This window comes from Trichechus manatus, unplaced genomic scaffold (assembly GCF_000243295.1).
Source record: "Trichechus manatus latirostris isolate Lorelei unplaced genomic scaffold, TriManLat1.0 scaffold00092, whole genome shotgun sequence".
NCBI classification, from domain to species: domain Eukaryota; kingdom Metazoa; phylum Chordata; class Mammalia; order Sirenia; family Trichechidae; genus Trichechus; species Trichechus manatus.
The window spans coordinates 10,953,425-10,972,002 of NW_004444028.1; the positions used below are offsets into that span (position 1 = coordinate 10,953,425).

General features: G+C 42.0%; 1 protein-coding gene across 1 annotated transcript in view; it reads right to left on the minus strand.

Annotated features, from left to right (window-relative positions):
• Positions 1 to 18,578, minus strand: part of USP13 (ubiquitin specific peptidase 13) — a 103,589-nt gene that overhangs the window by 13,084 nt on the left and 71,927 nt on the right. Inside the window, exons 14-19 of the mRNA XM_023736841.1 lie at positions 13,270 to 13,358; positions 12,170 to 12,292; positions 10,770 to 10,796; positions 9,515 to 9,658; positions 6,928 to 7,094; positions 4,995 to 5,148 (exon numbers count right to left, since the gene is read on the minus strand). Coding sequence (XP_023592609.1) covers positions 4,995 to 5,148; positions 6,928 to 7,094; positions 9,515 to 9,658; positions 10,770 to 10,796; positions 12,170 to 12,292; positions 13,270 to 13,358 — 704 coding nt within the window. The remainder of the gene's footprint in view (positions 1 to 4,994; positions 5,149 to 6,927; positions 7,095 to 9,514; positions 9,659 to 10,769; positions 10,797 to 12,169; positions 12,293 to 13,269; positions 13,359 to 18,578) is intronic.

Below are 18,578 nucleotides of genomic sequence, written 5' to 3' on the forward strand. Positions count from 1 at the left end.
TCCTTCCCCACCTCTCCCCCAAGGTCACAGAGTTTAACCCATAAAGCCTTAAAGGACGCCTGAGAACATCATCATAGCATCTTATTCACGCACCCAACTCAAAAACTCAGCAGTGCCAGGAATATTTGCAGATCTCCCTGAGAACAGTAAGTCCCAACGAGAAAATGTGGTCACTCTGTATCATTCATGACCATCTGCAAGAGAGTGGCTGGGGCCTCCAAGCCCGACTAGAAGAAGGGAAGCCTAATGATCAAAGTCACTCTCACCGCAGCCAAATACCCTGGCAGCTTTCCCATGGCTCCATCTTGTGGCTGACTCCTTCTGTGAGAAGGACTGATCATCCCCAACAAGAAGCCCATGTGATGAGCCAGTGAACCAATGGACGTGAAATACCTAATAAATTCTGCTCACGAATTCTCGAGTACCTTGTCCATTACACCTTTTAATATTTTAGGCAAGCCAGTGATTTTCAAAAAGTAAACAAGAGCCCTTATATAAATATGGAAGCTGGGAGAACCACATGTTATCCTTTTTTTACCCAGTTGGGAATAAAACTGTTTCAGTGGAGGAAATTCCAATTTTATATAAAAAAGAAGAAAGTCTCCTTCCTACCTTCTCTCTCTAGCTGTGGTCAATACATACATGTTAGGTCTGGTAAGACCACTAATGAATAGATCTACAGCTATATGATTACAGGAACAAATGCTGCTAATCCAAATTTAATAAAATCAAATTATTATTTACTTGCGTTGTTGCTAGGTGCTGTCGATCAGTTCTGACTCATAGTGACCTTACGTACAACAAGACAAAACACTGCCCACTCCCGCACCATCCTCACAATCGTTGCTATGTTTGAGGCCATTGTTGCAACCACTGTGTCAAGCCATCTCGTTGAAGGTCTTCCTCTTTTTCACTGACCCTCTACCAAGCATGATGTCCTTCTCCAGGGACTGGTCCCCCCTGATAACATGCCCAAAGTATGTGAGACAAAGTCTTGCCATCTTCACTTCTAAGGAACATTCTGGCTATACCTCTTCCAAGATAGATTTATTCATTCTTCTAGCAGTCCATAGTATATTCAATATTCTTCACCATAATTCAAATGCAATAATTCTTTGGTCTTCCTTATTCACTGTCCAGCTTTCACATGCATATGAGGTGATTTTAAATACCATGGCTTGGGACAGGCGCATCTTGGTCCTCAAGGTGACATCCTTGATTTTTAACACCTTAAAGAGGTCTTTTGAAGCAGATTTGCCCAATGAAATATTGTCCTTTGATTTCTTAACTGCTGCTTCCACGGGCGTTGACTGTGGATCCAAGTAAAATGAAATCCTTGACAACTTCAAAGTTTTCTCTGTTTATCATGATGCTGCTTATTGGTCCAGTTGTGAGGATTTTTATTTTCTTTATGTGGAGGTGTAATCTATACTGAAGGCTGTAGTCTTTGATCTTCATCAGTAAGTGCTTCAAGTCCTCTTCACTTTCAGCAAGCAAGGCTGTGTCATCTGCATATCGCAGGTTGTTAATGAGTCTTCCTCCAATCCTGATGCTCAGTTCTTCTTTATATAGTCCAGCTCCTCTGATTATTTGCTCAGCATACAGATTGAATACGTATGGTGAAAGGATATGCAACCCTGATGCACACCTTTCCTGATTTTAAACCATGCAGTATCCCCTTGTTCTTTTTAACAACTGCCTCTTAGTCTATGTACAGGTTCCGCATGAGCTCAATTCAGATGGTTAATTCATAATTTGTTATGAGCCACACAGTCAAATGCCTTTGCAGAGTCAATAAAACACAGGTAAACATCTTTCTGGTATTCTCTGCTTTCAGCCAAGATCTGTTTGACATCAGCAATGATACTCCTCGTTTGACATCCTGCTGTGAATCCAGCTTGAATTTCCAGCAGTTCCCTGTTGATATACTGCTGCAACCATTTTTGAATTATCTTCAGCATGATTTTATTTGCATGTGGTATTAGTGATATGGTTCAATAATTTTTGCATTCCATTGGATCACCTTTCTTTGGAATGGGCACAGATATGGATCTCTTCCAATCGGTTGGCCAGGTAGCTGTCTTCCAAATTTCTTGGTGTAGACGAGTGAGCACTTCCAGTGCTGAATCCATTTGTTGAAACATCTCAGTTGGTATTCTGTCAATTCCTGGAGCCTTGTTTTTAGCCAATGCCTTCAATGCAGCTTGGACTTCTTCCCTCAGTACCATTGGTTCTTAAGCATATGCTACCTCCTGAAATGACTGAACATCAACCAATTCTTTTTGGTACAGTGACTCTGTGTATTCCTTCCATTTTCTTTTGATGCTTCCTGCATCATTCAATTTTTGGCCCATAGAATCCTTCAGTATTGCAACTCGAGGCTTGAATTTTTTTCTTCAGTTCTTTCAGCCTGAGAAATGCCTAGTGTATTCCTCCCTTTTGGTTTTCTATCTCCACCTCTTTGCACATTTCATTATAATACTTTGTCTTCTCTAGCTGTCCTTTGAAATCTGTTCAGATGCTTTACTTCATCATAGCTTACATTTGCTTTAGCTACTCTATGTTCAAGAGCAAGTTTCAGAGTCTCTTCTGACATCATTTTGGTCTTTCCTTTCTTTCCTGCCTTTTTAATGACCTCTTGCTTTCTTCATGTATGATGTCATTGATGTCATCTCACAACTTGTCTGGTCTTCGGTCATTAGTGTTCAATGCATCAAATTTATTCTTGAGATGGTCCCTAAATTCAGGTGGGATATACTCAAGGTCATACTTTGACTCTTCATGGACTTGCTCTAATTTTCTTCAGTTTCAACTTGAATTTGCATATGAGTAAATGATGGTCTGTTCCACGGTTGGCCCCTGGCCTTGTTCTAACTGATGATACTGAGCTTCTAAATCGTCTCTTCCACAGATGTAGTCAACTTGATTCCTCAGTGTTCCATCTGGCGAGGTCCATGTGTATAGTTATGGATATTATGCTATCAGTAACAGCATTGTATTTCAAGATAGATCTTGAAATGTTCTTTTTGGCAATAAATGTTACACCATTCCTCTTTGTCATTCCCAGCATAGTAGACCACACAATTATCCAATTCATAACAGCCAATACCAGTCCATTTCAGCTCGCTACTGCCTACAGTATAGATCTTCAAACATTCCACTTTATTTTTGACAAATTCCAATCTCCCTTGATTCCTACTTTGTACATTCTACATTCTGATTATTAATGGATGTTTGCAGCTATCTCTTCTCATTTTGAGTCACGTGCCACTTCAGCAAATGAAGGTCCCAAAAGCTTCACTCCATCCATGTCACTAAGTTTGACTCTACTTTGAGGAGACAGTTCTTCTCCAGTTGTATTTCGAGTGCTTTCCAACCTTAGGGGCTCATCTTCTGGTACTGTATCAGACAATGTTCTGTTGCTATTCATAAGGTTTTCACTGGCCAGTTTTTTCAGATGTAGATCACCAGGTCCTTCTTTCCAGTCTGTCTTAGTCTGGAAGCTCCGCTGAAACCTGTCCACCACGGGTGACCCTGCTGGTATTTGAAATACTGGTGGCATAGCTTTCAGCATCACAGTAACACATAAGCCAAGTGGTGTTATTTACTTAGTCTTTTCTATGTTCTAGACACGCTGAGCTGTATAAAAGTAAAATAACCTCCGCTCTTTACACATTGCCCGGCAAGTGGGAGACAGAGATATTTACATAAATAATTGTATTGCAAGATTAGTTCTGATACCTCCAACAAAATAGGAACAAACAATATGTTACAGTGGCTATAGCCAGGCTCTGGAGCCATGTGACCATGGCAACTAACTCTCTCTACCTCAGTTTCCTCATCTGTAAAATGGGGATAATAACAGTATGTACCTCATAAGGTTATTGTGAGAATTAAATGTGGCACAAACAGAAGTATTGTTAATATTGGTATAATTATTACTAGCATATGAGGTCAGTCCATGATCTAGGAAAGCTTTCTAGAGAGATGAGATCTATGCTAAGTTTTGAATAATTAATTCAAAAATGAGAGAATTTTAGTGTTCAGTGATGACAGAGTAGGCCATTTCACAAACAGAGATTACCCTCAGCAAAGACCTGGAGGTGAGTGAGAGGGGGGACAGTGACTCAGTAGGCTGGTGTGGTACTTGAGCTGTAGGTATGGGGGCTACAGAAGCAATAATACTGGGAGATGAGATAGGCTGGGATATGACTATAAAGAGGTACAAGAAGCCAGGCTGAAGAACCTGAACATTATTCTGTAGGCAATAACGGCCTGAGAAGCAGAGTATCACAGTGGTTAAGAACATGGATTCTGAGACTGAATCTTGGCTCCAACTCCTAAGAGCTGTGTGACCTCGTGCAAACCACCTAATCTCTCTGTGCCTCTATTGTCACACCTCTAAAAATAAGGAACCTAGCAGTACTTACTGCATGGGTTGTGGTGGGATTAACCGAGTGTTTATATACAGAGTGCTCTGAAGAGTGACTGCCTGGCAGACAGTGACATATGCGTTTGCTATTAAAGGCAGGAAGTTGCTTGTGGCACCTCTTCTGCCATCCTGAAACAGCTCTTCAGGAAATCACCAGTCATTTTAAAATGTTAAACACACCAGTTACTGTTAATGACAGGTTGTGAGACTGCTTTTCAACTGTTAAGAAAAATACCATCCTGAAATAAATGCTCTCTTTTAGACAAAAACGTCCATGGTCCATGAAGAAATTTTACTGAAAGGAACAGACAAAGTCAAAGCTGGTGTTAAACTATGTACTTAAGTCCCACACTCCTAGGTGACATCACTCTGAGGTAGCCCCAGTCTTCATCACATAACAGGGGCCTATGCAACGTGGCAGACTGTGCTGTTGATGAGGAGATAGGATCTGTGCTAACTTCTGAAGAATGGTAAATGTTTTAATACGTAGTGATGGAAGGGAAGGGCATGAGCTGAGTGCGCAGTAATGGACGCTCAGAGAATCCCTAACGCAGGAACTTACTTCCAGATCCATCCTTGACTCTCGGTCCTTCAGGCTTGGCCTCAGAAATAATGTTTGCATTGGCATTATTCTCCATCTCAATCACAAAGTCACCGTCCTCTTCAAACTCAGGGTGACTGAAGATCCAATCCAGGGCTCTTTCCAGATTATGATTCTAATAAAATAAAACATTTTTACATTGTATCCAGTCCCCAGGCCTCATTCTACCCCGACCATTTGAGCCAGGATGTCAAGCAGATAGGACAGGAGGCCTGAACTCATTAGTCCTAAGTGCCTCTGAGCAAGACGCTCTGCCTCTGTGGATGAAATGCACGTTCAGTGGGCATTCTGCAAGTCTTCTGACCAAGGTGTGTAATTGGATTCACTGGGAAACAGTTCTAACCAGCTGAGCAGCATTCTGAAGCCCACATCAATTTTAGCTCAGCATTTCTGTAGGCTGGTGCTGATAACGATGGCAGGCAGAAAGCCAGAGGGTATGGCATTTGTCTACGTGCGGCCCTTTCTACAGTCACTAACTGCACACACGTACCTACCAACTGTCTTTCTGCAGGGAACTGTGCAAGACAGAGTGTCACGGGTGCGAGTACCGTGTGAGAGCTCGTCTCCCTGAAGGCTGGTGGAATGGCTGATGAATCGCCATACAAATAAGATCAATGCCTTGATTAACAATGACAACTCTAGTTGGTTAAGTAATTTTTAAACTGGACTTCATGCAATTCAAACCAATTAACCATTTAAATATTTTAGTCTTCCCTTGTCTGTGATATCACTGATGGGCTAAAGAATCTGTTTAGACACAGTCAGAACTTCCAGTGTAAGTCAGCAAGTAAAGTAAGCAGGGCCCAAGAAAGTACTCCAAACGTAACAAACACTAGTTGACCTATTCTGAGCATTTTAAAGGGAAACAGATCTCTCCAGCCACATTCTGCTGAGCCAAGTGAGATCCCTTTGACCACAACGAGGAAACGTCACAGGCAACACTCAGGAAAGGCTAGCAGGAATCTGCAGCAGACATACACCGGAAAAGGGATTATGGCTGTGCTAAGAAACGATGGGTTAAAAAAAAGTGCTTTCTCTCAATACTGAATATGTATCTGTACTGCAAGAGGAAGGCTTCTATGCACACCTCAGTTTCACAGTCCCTTCTCTTCTGGTGATATCACGATTCCTGGTCAATGTACCTCGTGAGCAGCCACCATCTGTCACTGGAGGCTTGCGTGATGCTGTGGTGCTGCACAGGCTTCGGTGGAGCCTCCAGACCAAGGCAGACTAGGAATAAAAGTCTGGCAATCTACTTCCAAAAATTAGCCAGTGAAAACCCTGTGGATCACAACAGTCTGGTCTGCAACTGATCACAGCGATGGTGCAGGACCAGATAGCACTTCATTCCATCGCGCACGGGATCACCAAGAGTTGGGGGTCGATTCAACAGCAGCTAACAGCTACCAGAAGAACCTTCTCTCTCTACAGGGAATTCCAATGGGCCATGTAGTCTTCTCTATGAGGACTTTTGAGAGGCATTTCTCTAAGGTTTTGGTATCAAAAAGCATCACTTCTAAAGAACTGTCTCATTGAACACTAAACCTCACACATCCCTCTGTGCTCCAAGGCCACTAGCAAGCAAGTTCAAAGTCAAATCTGTGGGCCCCCTGTTAACTAACATTCAAGATGAGTTTCTTTTAGTTTGGTCATCTTGTCCCAGCTTTATCTCTCTAGTCTTAAATCCTCTGTACTGATTCTCTCATCACTTATTTTAGCTTTTTAAATACTATATACAGATACACCTTTGTGGGCCAAACGGGGTACAGGGTCAAACAAACATGATTCAAAATGATCACAAAGACATTGTAAAATCTCAACTGCTACTGTTAGGAATACAAAGTCTCTCCACTAAGAGGAAGGCATCCACACACGCTCTCTCTCTCATGCTCACCGTTGCTCGGAGCGCCTGAACAGCCTGATTTCGCTGGAACCCCATGGAGGTGATGATGGCTACAATTTCCTCCGGAGGTTGGTTATCCAAACCAGTAGCACCAAAAGCTGAGGCTCCAGCAGAAGCTGCTCGTCCATAGCCAGGTATGGTCAGCGGTTCAGCAAAATCTAGGGAAAACGATCAAACTCAGGCCTTTTTCTTTTTTGGTCTTGAATGTATAACACTTTAGAGCTTAGAAAGAAAGATGCCTACAAAGTTACAATAATCAGGGCAGTCTGGCACTGGCATAAGGACAGACATGTGGATCACTGGAATAGAATTCACAGTCCAGAAATAAACCCATACATCTATGGCCAATTAATTTTTAACAAAGATGCCAAGACCATTTAATGGGAAAAGAATAGTCTTTTCAATAAATAATTGCTGGGATAACTAGATATCCACAAGCAGAAGAATGAATTTGGACCCCAACCTAATACCATGTACAAAAATTAACCCAAAATGGATCAAAGACCTACATGGAAAAGCTAAAATCATTAGAAGGAAATATAGGAGTAAATCTTCATGACGTTGGATTAGGCAACAATTTCTTAAATATGACACCAAAAACACAAGCAACAAAAGAAAGAATAGATAAATTGGACTTCATCAAATTTAAAAGCTTTTGTGCATCAAGGGACACTATCGAGGAAGTGACAGGCAACCCAGATAATGAGAGGAAAAATTTACAAATCATATATCTAACAAGTGTCTAGTATCCAGAATATATAAAGAATGTACACAACACAACAGTAAAAAGATAAACAAAGCAATTTAAAAATTGGCAAAGAACTCGAATAAACATTCTCCAAAGAAGATACACAAATGGCTAATAAGCACATGAACAGATGGTCAACATCTTAGTCTTTACAGAACTGCAAATCAAAAGCACATGTGATAAAACTTTACATCCACTAGGATAACTATAATAAAAAAACAGATAATAACAAGTGTTGGCGAAGATGTGAAGAACATGGAACCCTCACACATTGCTAGTAGGAGTGTAAAATGGTGCAGCTGCTTTGGAAAACAGTTTAACAGTTCCTCAAATGTTAAACATAGAGTTACCATATGATCCAGCAATTCCACTCTTAGGTATATATACCTCTGGGGTAAAGAACCTAGTTTTAACCCAAGTAAGGTGGCCTTGGCTCCGGAGAAATAACCCTTGGAGTAACTGGAGTGCTTTGGTCTGGGATTCCAGGCCACACCTGAGAATTTGTCAGCTGCTAGACTAGAAAAGAATCACCTGAGAAGCAGATACCAACTAGTCTCAGGAGGCATAATTTCACTTCTCATGTAGGACCGGATGATAAAAGCTCTAATACAGAAGCTCGAGAGCTTCGTGGTTGGTGAGAACAGCTGCTCTCAGAAGGGTAGCGCATCCCTGGGGACATGGAAGCTCTGGGTTGGGAACCCTCTCAGACTTCACCCTATGCCTCTCTTTGTATCTTTTTTAGCTATAATAAATCTGTAGCAGTAATTATGGTGTATGCTCTGTGAATTCTATGAGTCATTCTAGCAAATTATCAAATGCAAACGGCAGTGGGAGCCAGAAAGTGAGAAAGTAAGGGTGCCGTGTGGACTCCCAAGCTTGGGGACAGCATCCTGAAGGATTGTGGGAAACCAGCCCCAAGTTTGTGGCCAGCAGATCAAAATATTGGGTATCATGCGCACTCCCCAAACTTGCAGCTGGCATCTGCCTATTTGGCTGTTTGAAGGATGGTTTCCTTCTAACTTGTGAGCACTGATCTAGCTCCGGGTGGCTACAGTCAGAGACAGAGAGTGCCGTGGGGGCAGCTGGCAATGGCGACGGAGAAGTGGGAATGTGAGGACTGGATCAATCTCCACATTTTATGGATTAGACTCATGCTGATCCTTACCACACACTACCCAAGAGAAATGAAAACTTACGTCCACACAACAGCACTATTCATAATAGCCAAAAAGTGGAAACAAGTCAAATGTCCATCAACTGATGAATGGATGAACAAACTGTGGACTATCCATACAACAGAGTATTATTCGGCAACAGGAAGGAATGAAGTCAGATATATGCTACAACTGGGTGAAACTGGAAAAGATTATGCTAAGTGAAGGAAGCCCGACACAAGAGCCCACATATTGCACAATCCCATTTATACAGAATGTCCAAAATAGGCAATTCCAAAGAGACAGAGAGTAACTAGTGTTTGCCAGGGGCTGAGGAAGGAGGAAATGAAAAACTAATGGTACGGGGGAGGGGGTCCAAAAATGTTGTGAAGTTAGACAGTGGGAATGGTTGCACAACACTGAATATAATAAAAACCATGGAATTGTATATCTTAAAACAGTGAATTGTATCTCAATAAAGCTATTATTTAAACAAAAGAAGAAAGACAAAGGTTGTGAGTTCAGTTGCTGCCCTGGCAAAGCCCCCCACTCAGCAGACTATGAACTAGAAAGTCATTTTCTGAGACACACCCACAGGGACCTGGCAGGAGCAGGACTCAGCATCACTGAAGGTCATTCAGACTACAAAGCCATTCGCCATTTCCCAGCCACCTACCCGGCTCTTCCATGTGAACAATGATCCAGTTGAATGCCACCTCGGCTCCCATATTTCCAGTAAAGTACACAGCCTTCCGACACGCTTCTAGAGGGAAGCCCATCTCAGCCAGCTGCATCACTGAAGACTCATCGATGTCTGATGCTGTGGAGCACACCAGGATATTCCGGGGTGAAAATAAGCTCTCTCTCCTCATCTGGACTTCTCTTCACCACCTTATCCACATGCTACCCAAAAAAGGGGCTATTTTGTTGGATGTGTGGGTTTTACGTTATTTTGTTTTGCTTTAAGCCATCCAAATATTACATTATTTGAGATGAGCTTATATCTTTGACCTAAATATAGAAACCATGGTAATCACTTGAACAATCCAAGCACTAAAAAGTAATTGCCTAATTTCATATGGAACATTTAGTGTATTCCAGAACCAGTTCGGCCTCCCAGATCATTCTCAAGATGTCTGTAGCAGCTCTCCTATGACTGAAATGTGAAGATAAAAGCATTGTCTACAAGTCAAAAAGCCTGCTCCTTAAATCTCACAGAAAATTACAGAAGGCCTTTAGATGTATCTAGCATCGTTAGCAAGTAATCAGTTGTGGAAGCAGAGAGCCCAGATGTTAAGTGTAGAAGGAGAGAATGTGTTTTTTAATCGTATACATTAAAAGAAAAGATATTAAAAGAGATAGCTTTACAAATCCAACCAGGCTCAGACAAAGAGGATTCTGTTTTCTTAATGATATATTCATATTGGTATAGATGGATCTGTGTGTGTATATACATACATTTGTGAACACACATAATATGAGCTTGTATGCACACACACACATACACACACACACACACACAGTGCTCTCAAATGGCACCAAACAGGAGAAAAACACAGGAGCCCAAAATATATCCCTTATGTTTTCCATGTCCTGAGGTCTCTAACCTACTGAAAATTCCCTCCCCTAAAGGACGGCAATCAGTAGAAGAACTGGAGAACAGTTCCAAGCAGCAGAGCCGAGATTCCAGCCCAGGGCTGGTTGGCTCTCACACTAACGGCCATTCTCCTGACCCACGGGCCACATACATCACCATGTCACTGGTTTACCTTTACTGCTAACTCAACTTGGAAGCAAAGACTTGTTCCCACTCGGGAAAAGCTGCATATAAACAAGTACAGAGAAATGCCCCTTTATTGAAAGTCCACAGACAAATGTGTCTGACCAATAACAACCAGAGGACACTGAGAAAAAATGTAGACAATACATACGATCTATCAGTTGGCTCATCAGACGATCTGGAAATTAACAGAGAGGGCAGAAAATGAGACCAAACCATGTCAAAGAGTTTTATAAAAACAGTTGATCCAGGGCATTCCCAAACTCCCAGGCCCCTTGGGTCCCCACACTGTTTTCAACCCCTCAACCCCTACACAGACAATCCCAGCCAGCACAACATAAAGTCTTCACAGTAATGATAGAAATTAACAGGTTTCAGGTATATAACCCAGATACAATATGATGTTCAGATTATCATCTGAAGGAACCAAATAATTTCTCCCCTTGTATTTCTAAGGAGTCTGTATAATTACAAACCAAGGATTCTGTTATGGACATTGGAGAGACAGCAGGGACAGTACTAATAAACCATCTTGTTCTGATGCTCATGTTGACCTCTTCTTTCTCTAACCCCTTTTGATGAACCACCTGTACCACAAAATCCAGACTGTCTCATGCACAGGCCTCTTCTCTACTGTCTGCACCCCACAGTTAAGCATTTGACTTAAAGAATGGAACCTAGATGCCTGTCTTGCTCCTCTGGACTCATTCTACCCTTCTTTTGTACATAGTCACCAATAATATTCTGTGCTCAACTGATGGGAAACCTTTGGTGGAAGGGTCTAGAATGCTCTATCATTATTAACTAATTTACCTAATTAACTCATTAGGAAGGTGAACAGTAAACAGGTGAGCAAACTAAGCCATAGATGAAACTGATTTCATCAGAATAACAGCAAAGAATTAAACTAAGATTTTTTCTGACATTGTCCTTGAACCCGCAAAAGTGAGGCTACTTTCTGTGTGTTCTTTTCCCTTAAACAGTTAAGCATTCTGAACGACAACTAAGTTCGCATTCACGGAGTGAAACAGAAATTCAAACTGCTCCCTTGCTATGAAGCAGGGACAAAGCTGGGCAGGTGAGTGGTCACGACTTTTAAATCAACATACACTGGTGAATTTCCCTTGCCAGTTGCCCAAAGGCGCTCCTAAGAATGACACAGCTCCCCCTGGATGCCTAAGAGTCTTCTGGGAACACACTCTTCTCTTCCCTACAGGCCCATTTGGAGGACATTAAGAGGAGGTAGAGAGGCAAAGCCAAAGGCAACACAATGTAAAAAGTTGTAGAGATTTGTTGCCCTCTGTTGCCAGTTATTTCCACAGACCCATTTCAGACACTTGTGACGGGTCCGTGCCTCTTCCAATTTCTATTTTAAGTTTCCAGTTGCAGCCCTGCCTCATTTCTGTGTGTCTGTGGGGGGTTACGTCACTGGAAGGCAGCCAAAGCAAGTGTGACGGGTGGCAGCAGCAACAAGAGCGTGGAGAAGACAATGGACTATTTCAGCAGAGGATGGTGGGGGGTAGAGAACGTTCCCCTGGCAGGAGACAGTACCTTTTGAGTCCTCAGGAATGACTATGGGGGGGCTGATGTCTGGAAGTTCCTCCTCTCCTGGCTGTAACCCCCTGGCTCGAAGATGGTTGATATCAAGTAGGTCTGGCATATCAACAGAAACGTCTGCAAAATGAGAGACTGTATTCACTGACTCGCAAAAATCCATGATCACCACTAACTCTACATGCACGTGTCTAGCTGGAGTTGAGCGATGGTTTCAGTTCCCTGGAATATGGATCACCAGGCCAGCAAATCCATCCCGGCTGATTAGATTTTAATGGAGAACCTGGGGAAAGGACACAGCGTGGCAAGATTTCGCACGGAACAAGAGCACATGGGCTAAGCCAGAGGGCACAGACGGGCAGTCCACAGACCATCTGTAGCCCAGACACATCCTATTTGATGTTTTTTAAATGTTGGCAATAAATTCCAATTTTTAAATGAGATTTAATTTAAAAATTTTTTGATTTTCAGTTTTTTGGAAAAAACACAAATCTGCAGCACATTCTCATATGGTTAACAAATTTCTGGAGCTGATCTTCAGCTTCTACTCTAGACGATGAATGTTCTCTGTGACAGTCTGACACAGGCCCCACCGCTCCCTACTGCCCCCATGACCCTGAGCATCATATTTCTGCCATTTTGATCCTTATAGTCATGTTTTTCCAGTGTCTTTATCCAAAGTGGGAATATCCAAGGGAGACCAAAATAGCTACATGTTTCTTATACGTAGCCTGCTTCTTTCAGAATGCCAAGCCCCTCAGACCTGCTGAATCAGCATCTGCATTTTACCAAAAGCCCAGCTAATTTGTATGCACATTAAAGTTTGAGAAGCACTGCTTCTTTGGCAACGTGAAGGTCCTGTTCTCACTCCTAGAATCCAGTCATTCCAGAACCCATGACTGGAGGGGGAGGGATACAGCATGTGCTGGTTTTTGCTGTTGGTGCTCATTATAGACTCTGATTCCAAAGAGAGAAAGGGGGAAATAATGGTAAAAAGAATGAAATGGAACTGCTTCTGGCAGTTGGCTCTTTCACATGCCACACTGTCAAAATGGCTAACTTGAGGTTTTAAGTAAAAGCATGCAAAAGATACCTACCAAATTTTTTGGGAACCCAGTCAAGACCAAAAGTGAACTTCTTTATCTGCACTACCAAGTATTCAGGGAATGAGGCAAAGCGAGATGTTCTGGGAAACACAAGGGAATGATATCAATGAAACAAGGCAACAAGAGTTGTGAATACAGTTCAAGCATCGTAAGCTTTGTCGGACGCATACCCGGCAGTACCCATGGCTGGACTGAAGAGGAACACACAAACATGGGCACTCAAGCGCACACACACTCACTCACCCCTGCTCATTCTTCCTGATCTTTTCACAAAATTAAAATGTTTAATGTAAGAGAATGCTGTCCCTTGAGAATGACACAGGTCCATTTCAAAATTCTTACTTTGTTGTAGCATTTTATATTTTAGAAAAGTCCTTTTCAACCATAAATATGTGTTTTTCTAAAATCCTTGCTAGAATTTAGTACCTATATGTTTTTAGGTGTGTGCAGGCATGTATGCATTATGTGTTTGGATGAAAAAGCTTCCAGGTGGTCCTAACATCCTCCCACCTCCACTCCCACTGAGAATCACTATCTTACAGTAAAGTTGGTATAAGGAGGGTTTATACTGGAACTTTGATTGAGGTTGATTATTAAAAATCCTAGGACGGCATTAAAACATCACTGTACCTAAATACATGGTCATATGGATCCTAGGCACAAGGATACAAGTGCATTAAGTAAGTGCCTAAAATTTCTAATTCTGGGTCTTAAGTTTTAAAATTAATACATATAGTCAATGTCTTGAGTTTCTCTTCAACGTTTTCAGAAAAGCTGAATTGTATGCACAGCTACTCAACTTGTGCACCAAATTCACGCCCATTCCAGCTCGTTGTCTCCGTGAGTTTACCATCTTGTTTAGAACAACCATTTCTGAGTGTCAGGTGTGTGTGTTATAAAAAACGATCTGTAGATAGGCACTACAGATACCTCTGAAAACAAAACGCTCTGAAACACCCTCCCAGAAAACCTCACTTTTCAAATCTAAGTCATTTCCTTCGATTTGGTATGCATCGCCCCAGCATTCAGAAAACAAACGTAAATGCATTGCTGCCACCTAGTGTACAACAGAAGCGACAGCACAGGGATGGAGCACTAGACATACTGAATTTGGATCTTGGCTATGCTGCTTCATTCACTCCCAACCTGGGGCTCTGCGTTCACATCTACAACATGGATTTACTAGTAACATCTACCTGCCAGTGGTGTGCAGCGTCCATGGAATGACATGAAACCGCTTGGCAGACTAAAAAGATCTACGGACAGCTGAGGACTTATCATGATTATTTTGTCATGAAAGAGCTAAAATCTGTGAGGTCTTGGACACTGACTTGGTCTGTTATTGGGCAGGTCACTTAACCTCTCTGTATCTGAAAGTCTCCATCACAAGCACGGTAGAAGGGTACAAGAATAACAGGAGCTTTGCCATCCTAAGGAACTGATCTATTATTACCCTGGATCACTCTCCAGAAATTATGTATTATCTCTAATTAAAAAACCCAAAACCAAACCCACTGCCGTCAAGTTGATTCCAACTCATAGAGCCCTCGTAGGGTTGCCAAGGCTGTAAATCTCTATGGAAGCAGACTGCCACATCTCTTTCCCCTGGAGCTGCTGGTGGTTTCAAAACACTGACCTTTCAGTTAGCAGTTGATGGCTTTGACTTATCTCTAATTAGGTTTTCCTATATTCAGAGAATCGATAATAAACGTCATTTAAATGCAGCCAGGTCCTCCATTTCACCAAAAGAGAAAAAAAAAGTAATGCTGCTTCTTTTTCCTTTAGTACATACCAACAAACTGCATCTGGTATTATATTTTCAACTAATATAAAAACGTTACCTCAGTGACTTCTCTGACCATATTAACTTAATTAAAATCTGGGAAATACCTTATAGTGAAATCAACCAAAACTCAGCAGTGCATCAGCGATTTCCCAAATGTGACTCGGGAGCCCAAAGACATTTCCAGCTGCTCTGCGGTGGGCATCTGGGTGAGGTATCAGCTGGTAATACCATGGAGTGAGGGGCAGTGGAGGGAACTTGGGGTGGAGTGGGGGAGGAGGGAAAAGTAACCCTAATTTAACACACCACCCTGTTACGCATAACTCACTAACCTTACAGACAGCAGGTCAGACGATGCCCACAATACATTTATATAACATTCTTCATTCATCTTGTAGCCTCCACAGGGCCTCAGATGGAATCATATCTGTAGTAACTGCTGAATACATATTCAAATCAATCTCAAAATTAATACTTTGAATTCATTAACTGCAGGTTTGGAACATCAATTTTGTTGGTTAAATCTAGCAAATTTATAAATTATGCACTACTTTTTGTTCCTAAAATTAATGCCTGGAATTCAAGTTTTTCTTGAAAAGCTACAAAATTTTAACAAGGACCATTAGAATATAAATCTATTCAAAAAGGTCTAGACGGACACACAGCAAATTTACAGGAGCGGTTACCCAAGAGGGAAGAGAGGGATTGGGACGGGCAAAGGAAAATTTTATTTCATTTATATTTTTTACCATAAGACGGAATTCATGTACAAATTGTGTATTTAAAAATACATATTAAAGGATTTTTAAAACTACAGATATAATATAATTAGAATCTAATTTTCTGGTACTGGGTCTATAATTTCATAAATAACAGCCCAGACAAACCTACCCATCAATGCAAATATGGCATAGTGGGGAAGAGGGTGGGTTTTGGGAGGCAAGCTGCCTGGGTTCAAATCCCAGCTCTACCCCTTACTCGTTGTATGACCCCGGGCAAGTTGCTAAATTTACTGGTGCCTCTGTTTCTTCCTCCATAAAGAACCCACAGCAAAGGGTTGTTAGGAGAAGTAAATGAAGGCAGACACGTAAGTACTCAGAATACCTGCTGACAACACTGCGTGCCGCCCGTCAACAACCTACTATTATTATTTAAAATTTATCAGCTGCTCACTGATTATAATAACTACAAAGGTCTTATTAAGAAAAAATTATTAAGATTGTTTACCATACTGAAAACCTGGCAACTAAAACAAAAAAAAGTAATTCTATTCTTTCCACTAAATATGTCAAAAATACAATTAACTAACCATACTCAAACTGTATAATCCTAGGCAAATAATAATAATAAAAGCCTGGATAAAAATAACAGTAATAACAGCTGCGACATTCATTTACCCTGTGCCAGGCACTGTGGAAGCACTTTACATGGTTTATCTTGCTGAATCCTCATCTCAACTCTGGGAAAAAAGTACCCTTCTTGTCCCCAGTTTACGGCTAAGGAAATGGGCTGAGAGGCGTGAAGTCACTTCACCACCAGTGAGCTCTAGATGGGACTCAATACTGCCCAGCCACCTGGAGCCTGCGCCACACTGCTTTCCTCTTCCTGAATGATCAAGGTTAAGTCAAACTCCCCACGTCCACCACTGAACTGCGAGCTGCTTGAGGGCAGGGATTAGATCTTGGTCATCTCATGGCCTAGAATACCCTCGGTGAGCAATAATGTCTGCAGGGAGAATGGACTTTCCAGACACTGACATTCTTCTCAGAATTACTGTGTCCAGGACCATCTAAGGGAAGGGTCTTTAAGTCTGGTCCACGTTGACCCAAGAGCTTCCTAGATCTTCAAGACACCTTTTGCCTCTTCTAGCCTGGGTCTGACACAAGAAAAGTTCAAGGCCCCAAATTAGCATAATAAGGAAACTATGTCTGAATTATAGCCTTTATTCCTGGAAATCACCAAAAAAGAAAAATAAAAAGAGAGAGAGAGAGATCTTTTATGTATCAACTAAACTGGTTTCCTCAAAACTAACATCCGAAACAATGTAAGCAAGCATAATAAAGGCTATGGGTTCTATACAACAGGGATCAAGTGCCTGGATTTTTAACTCCATCAGATCTGAATGTATCCCAAGTCTGCCACTTACCGGTCAATTGTTTCTCCTTAAGTCTTTATTTCCTCATCTGTAAAACTGGGTGATAATGGTACCTACCCTGGGTGGCACAAATGGTTAAATGCTTGACTACTAGCCGGAAGGTTGGCATTTCAAACTCACCCAGAGGCACCTCGGAAGAAAGGCCTGGTGACCTGCTTCCAAAAGGTTACAGCCTCGAAAACCCTATGGAGCAATTCTACTCCGCACACACAGGGTAACCATAAGTCAGAATCAACTCAACAGCTGCCGCTACCATCATCACCACCACCAGCAACAACCTCTAGTACTAAGAGAATTAAATATGATAATTGATGGGAAGTGCTTAACATATGACCTGGCAATAATAAATGTGCAAAAAATGGTAGTTGCTTTGTTATCCCTAACATTGTTATTTTCTTTCCCACAAAGACTGGTTCAATTATTAAAAATTGTGATACCTCTAATATTAATTCTTTGCATATGCCTAAAACCAGTTTTCTCTGTACAACAGAAGCGTGTGTGTAAAATACAGGCGGGGAAAACACTTTAATGTCTACTTTTAAGGTTTCAAGGACTAAAGAAAGCAGGAGCCCCTCTGCTCAGGGATTCCAGATAGTTACTAGCACCATGACCACATACAACTAAACATTTGCATCATTTGGGAAGAAAATCAGGTCAGCAAGCATCCTTCATTCCTCCATTACAGACGGAAGAAGCACACGGGTGGGTGGCTTTCCCCCGGGACAGAACACAAGGTGGAATGCACACAGGAGAAGAATCCACATCTGACCACTAGCCCAGGGGTCAGAGAGCCTGTCTGTGAAAACTTAATGCCTGCCAGCTCCATTGTAAAGATGGGCCTTTTCCAAACTGGGAAGGCACAAATGGGGAGATGCAGACCCAGAGAGCCTGTCACACCCTGGACTTCTAAGACCCAAAGCCCACTTTTCTGAAGAGTAGAAGGGGCTGCCAGGGACAGACACGTGAAGAACACTCGCACCCTGATGTCAGGGGCTCATCAGGCTGCCAGGGGTCCTATCCACCTCCCAGATTCAGTATTAAAGCACAAAGAGGAAAGAATACAAGTCTGAAGAGCCTCCAACCACTGGCAGTGATTAGAGAAATTATTTCCACCACTGATAAAGTGCGTGGAATTTTAACTGCCCAAAGATGTCTCCAAGTTCCATTGAAGTGTATCTTCCACATATACCATGCCAACTCACAGACGTTACCTGCTAGGTCACACACAGACACACAGACAGACACACAGACAGACACACAGACACACAGACACACAGACAGACACACAGACACACAGACAGACACACAGACACACAGACACACAGACACACAGACACACACACAGACACACAGACACACACA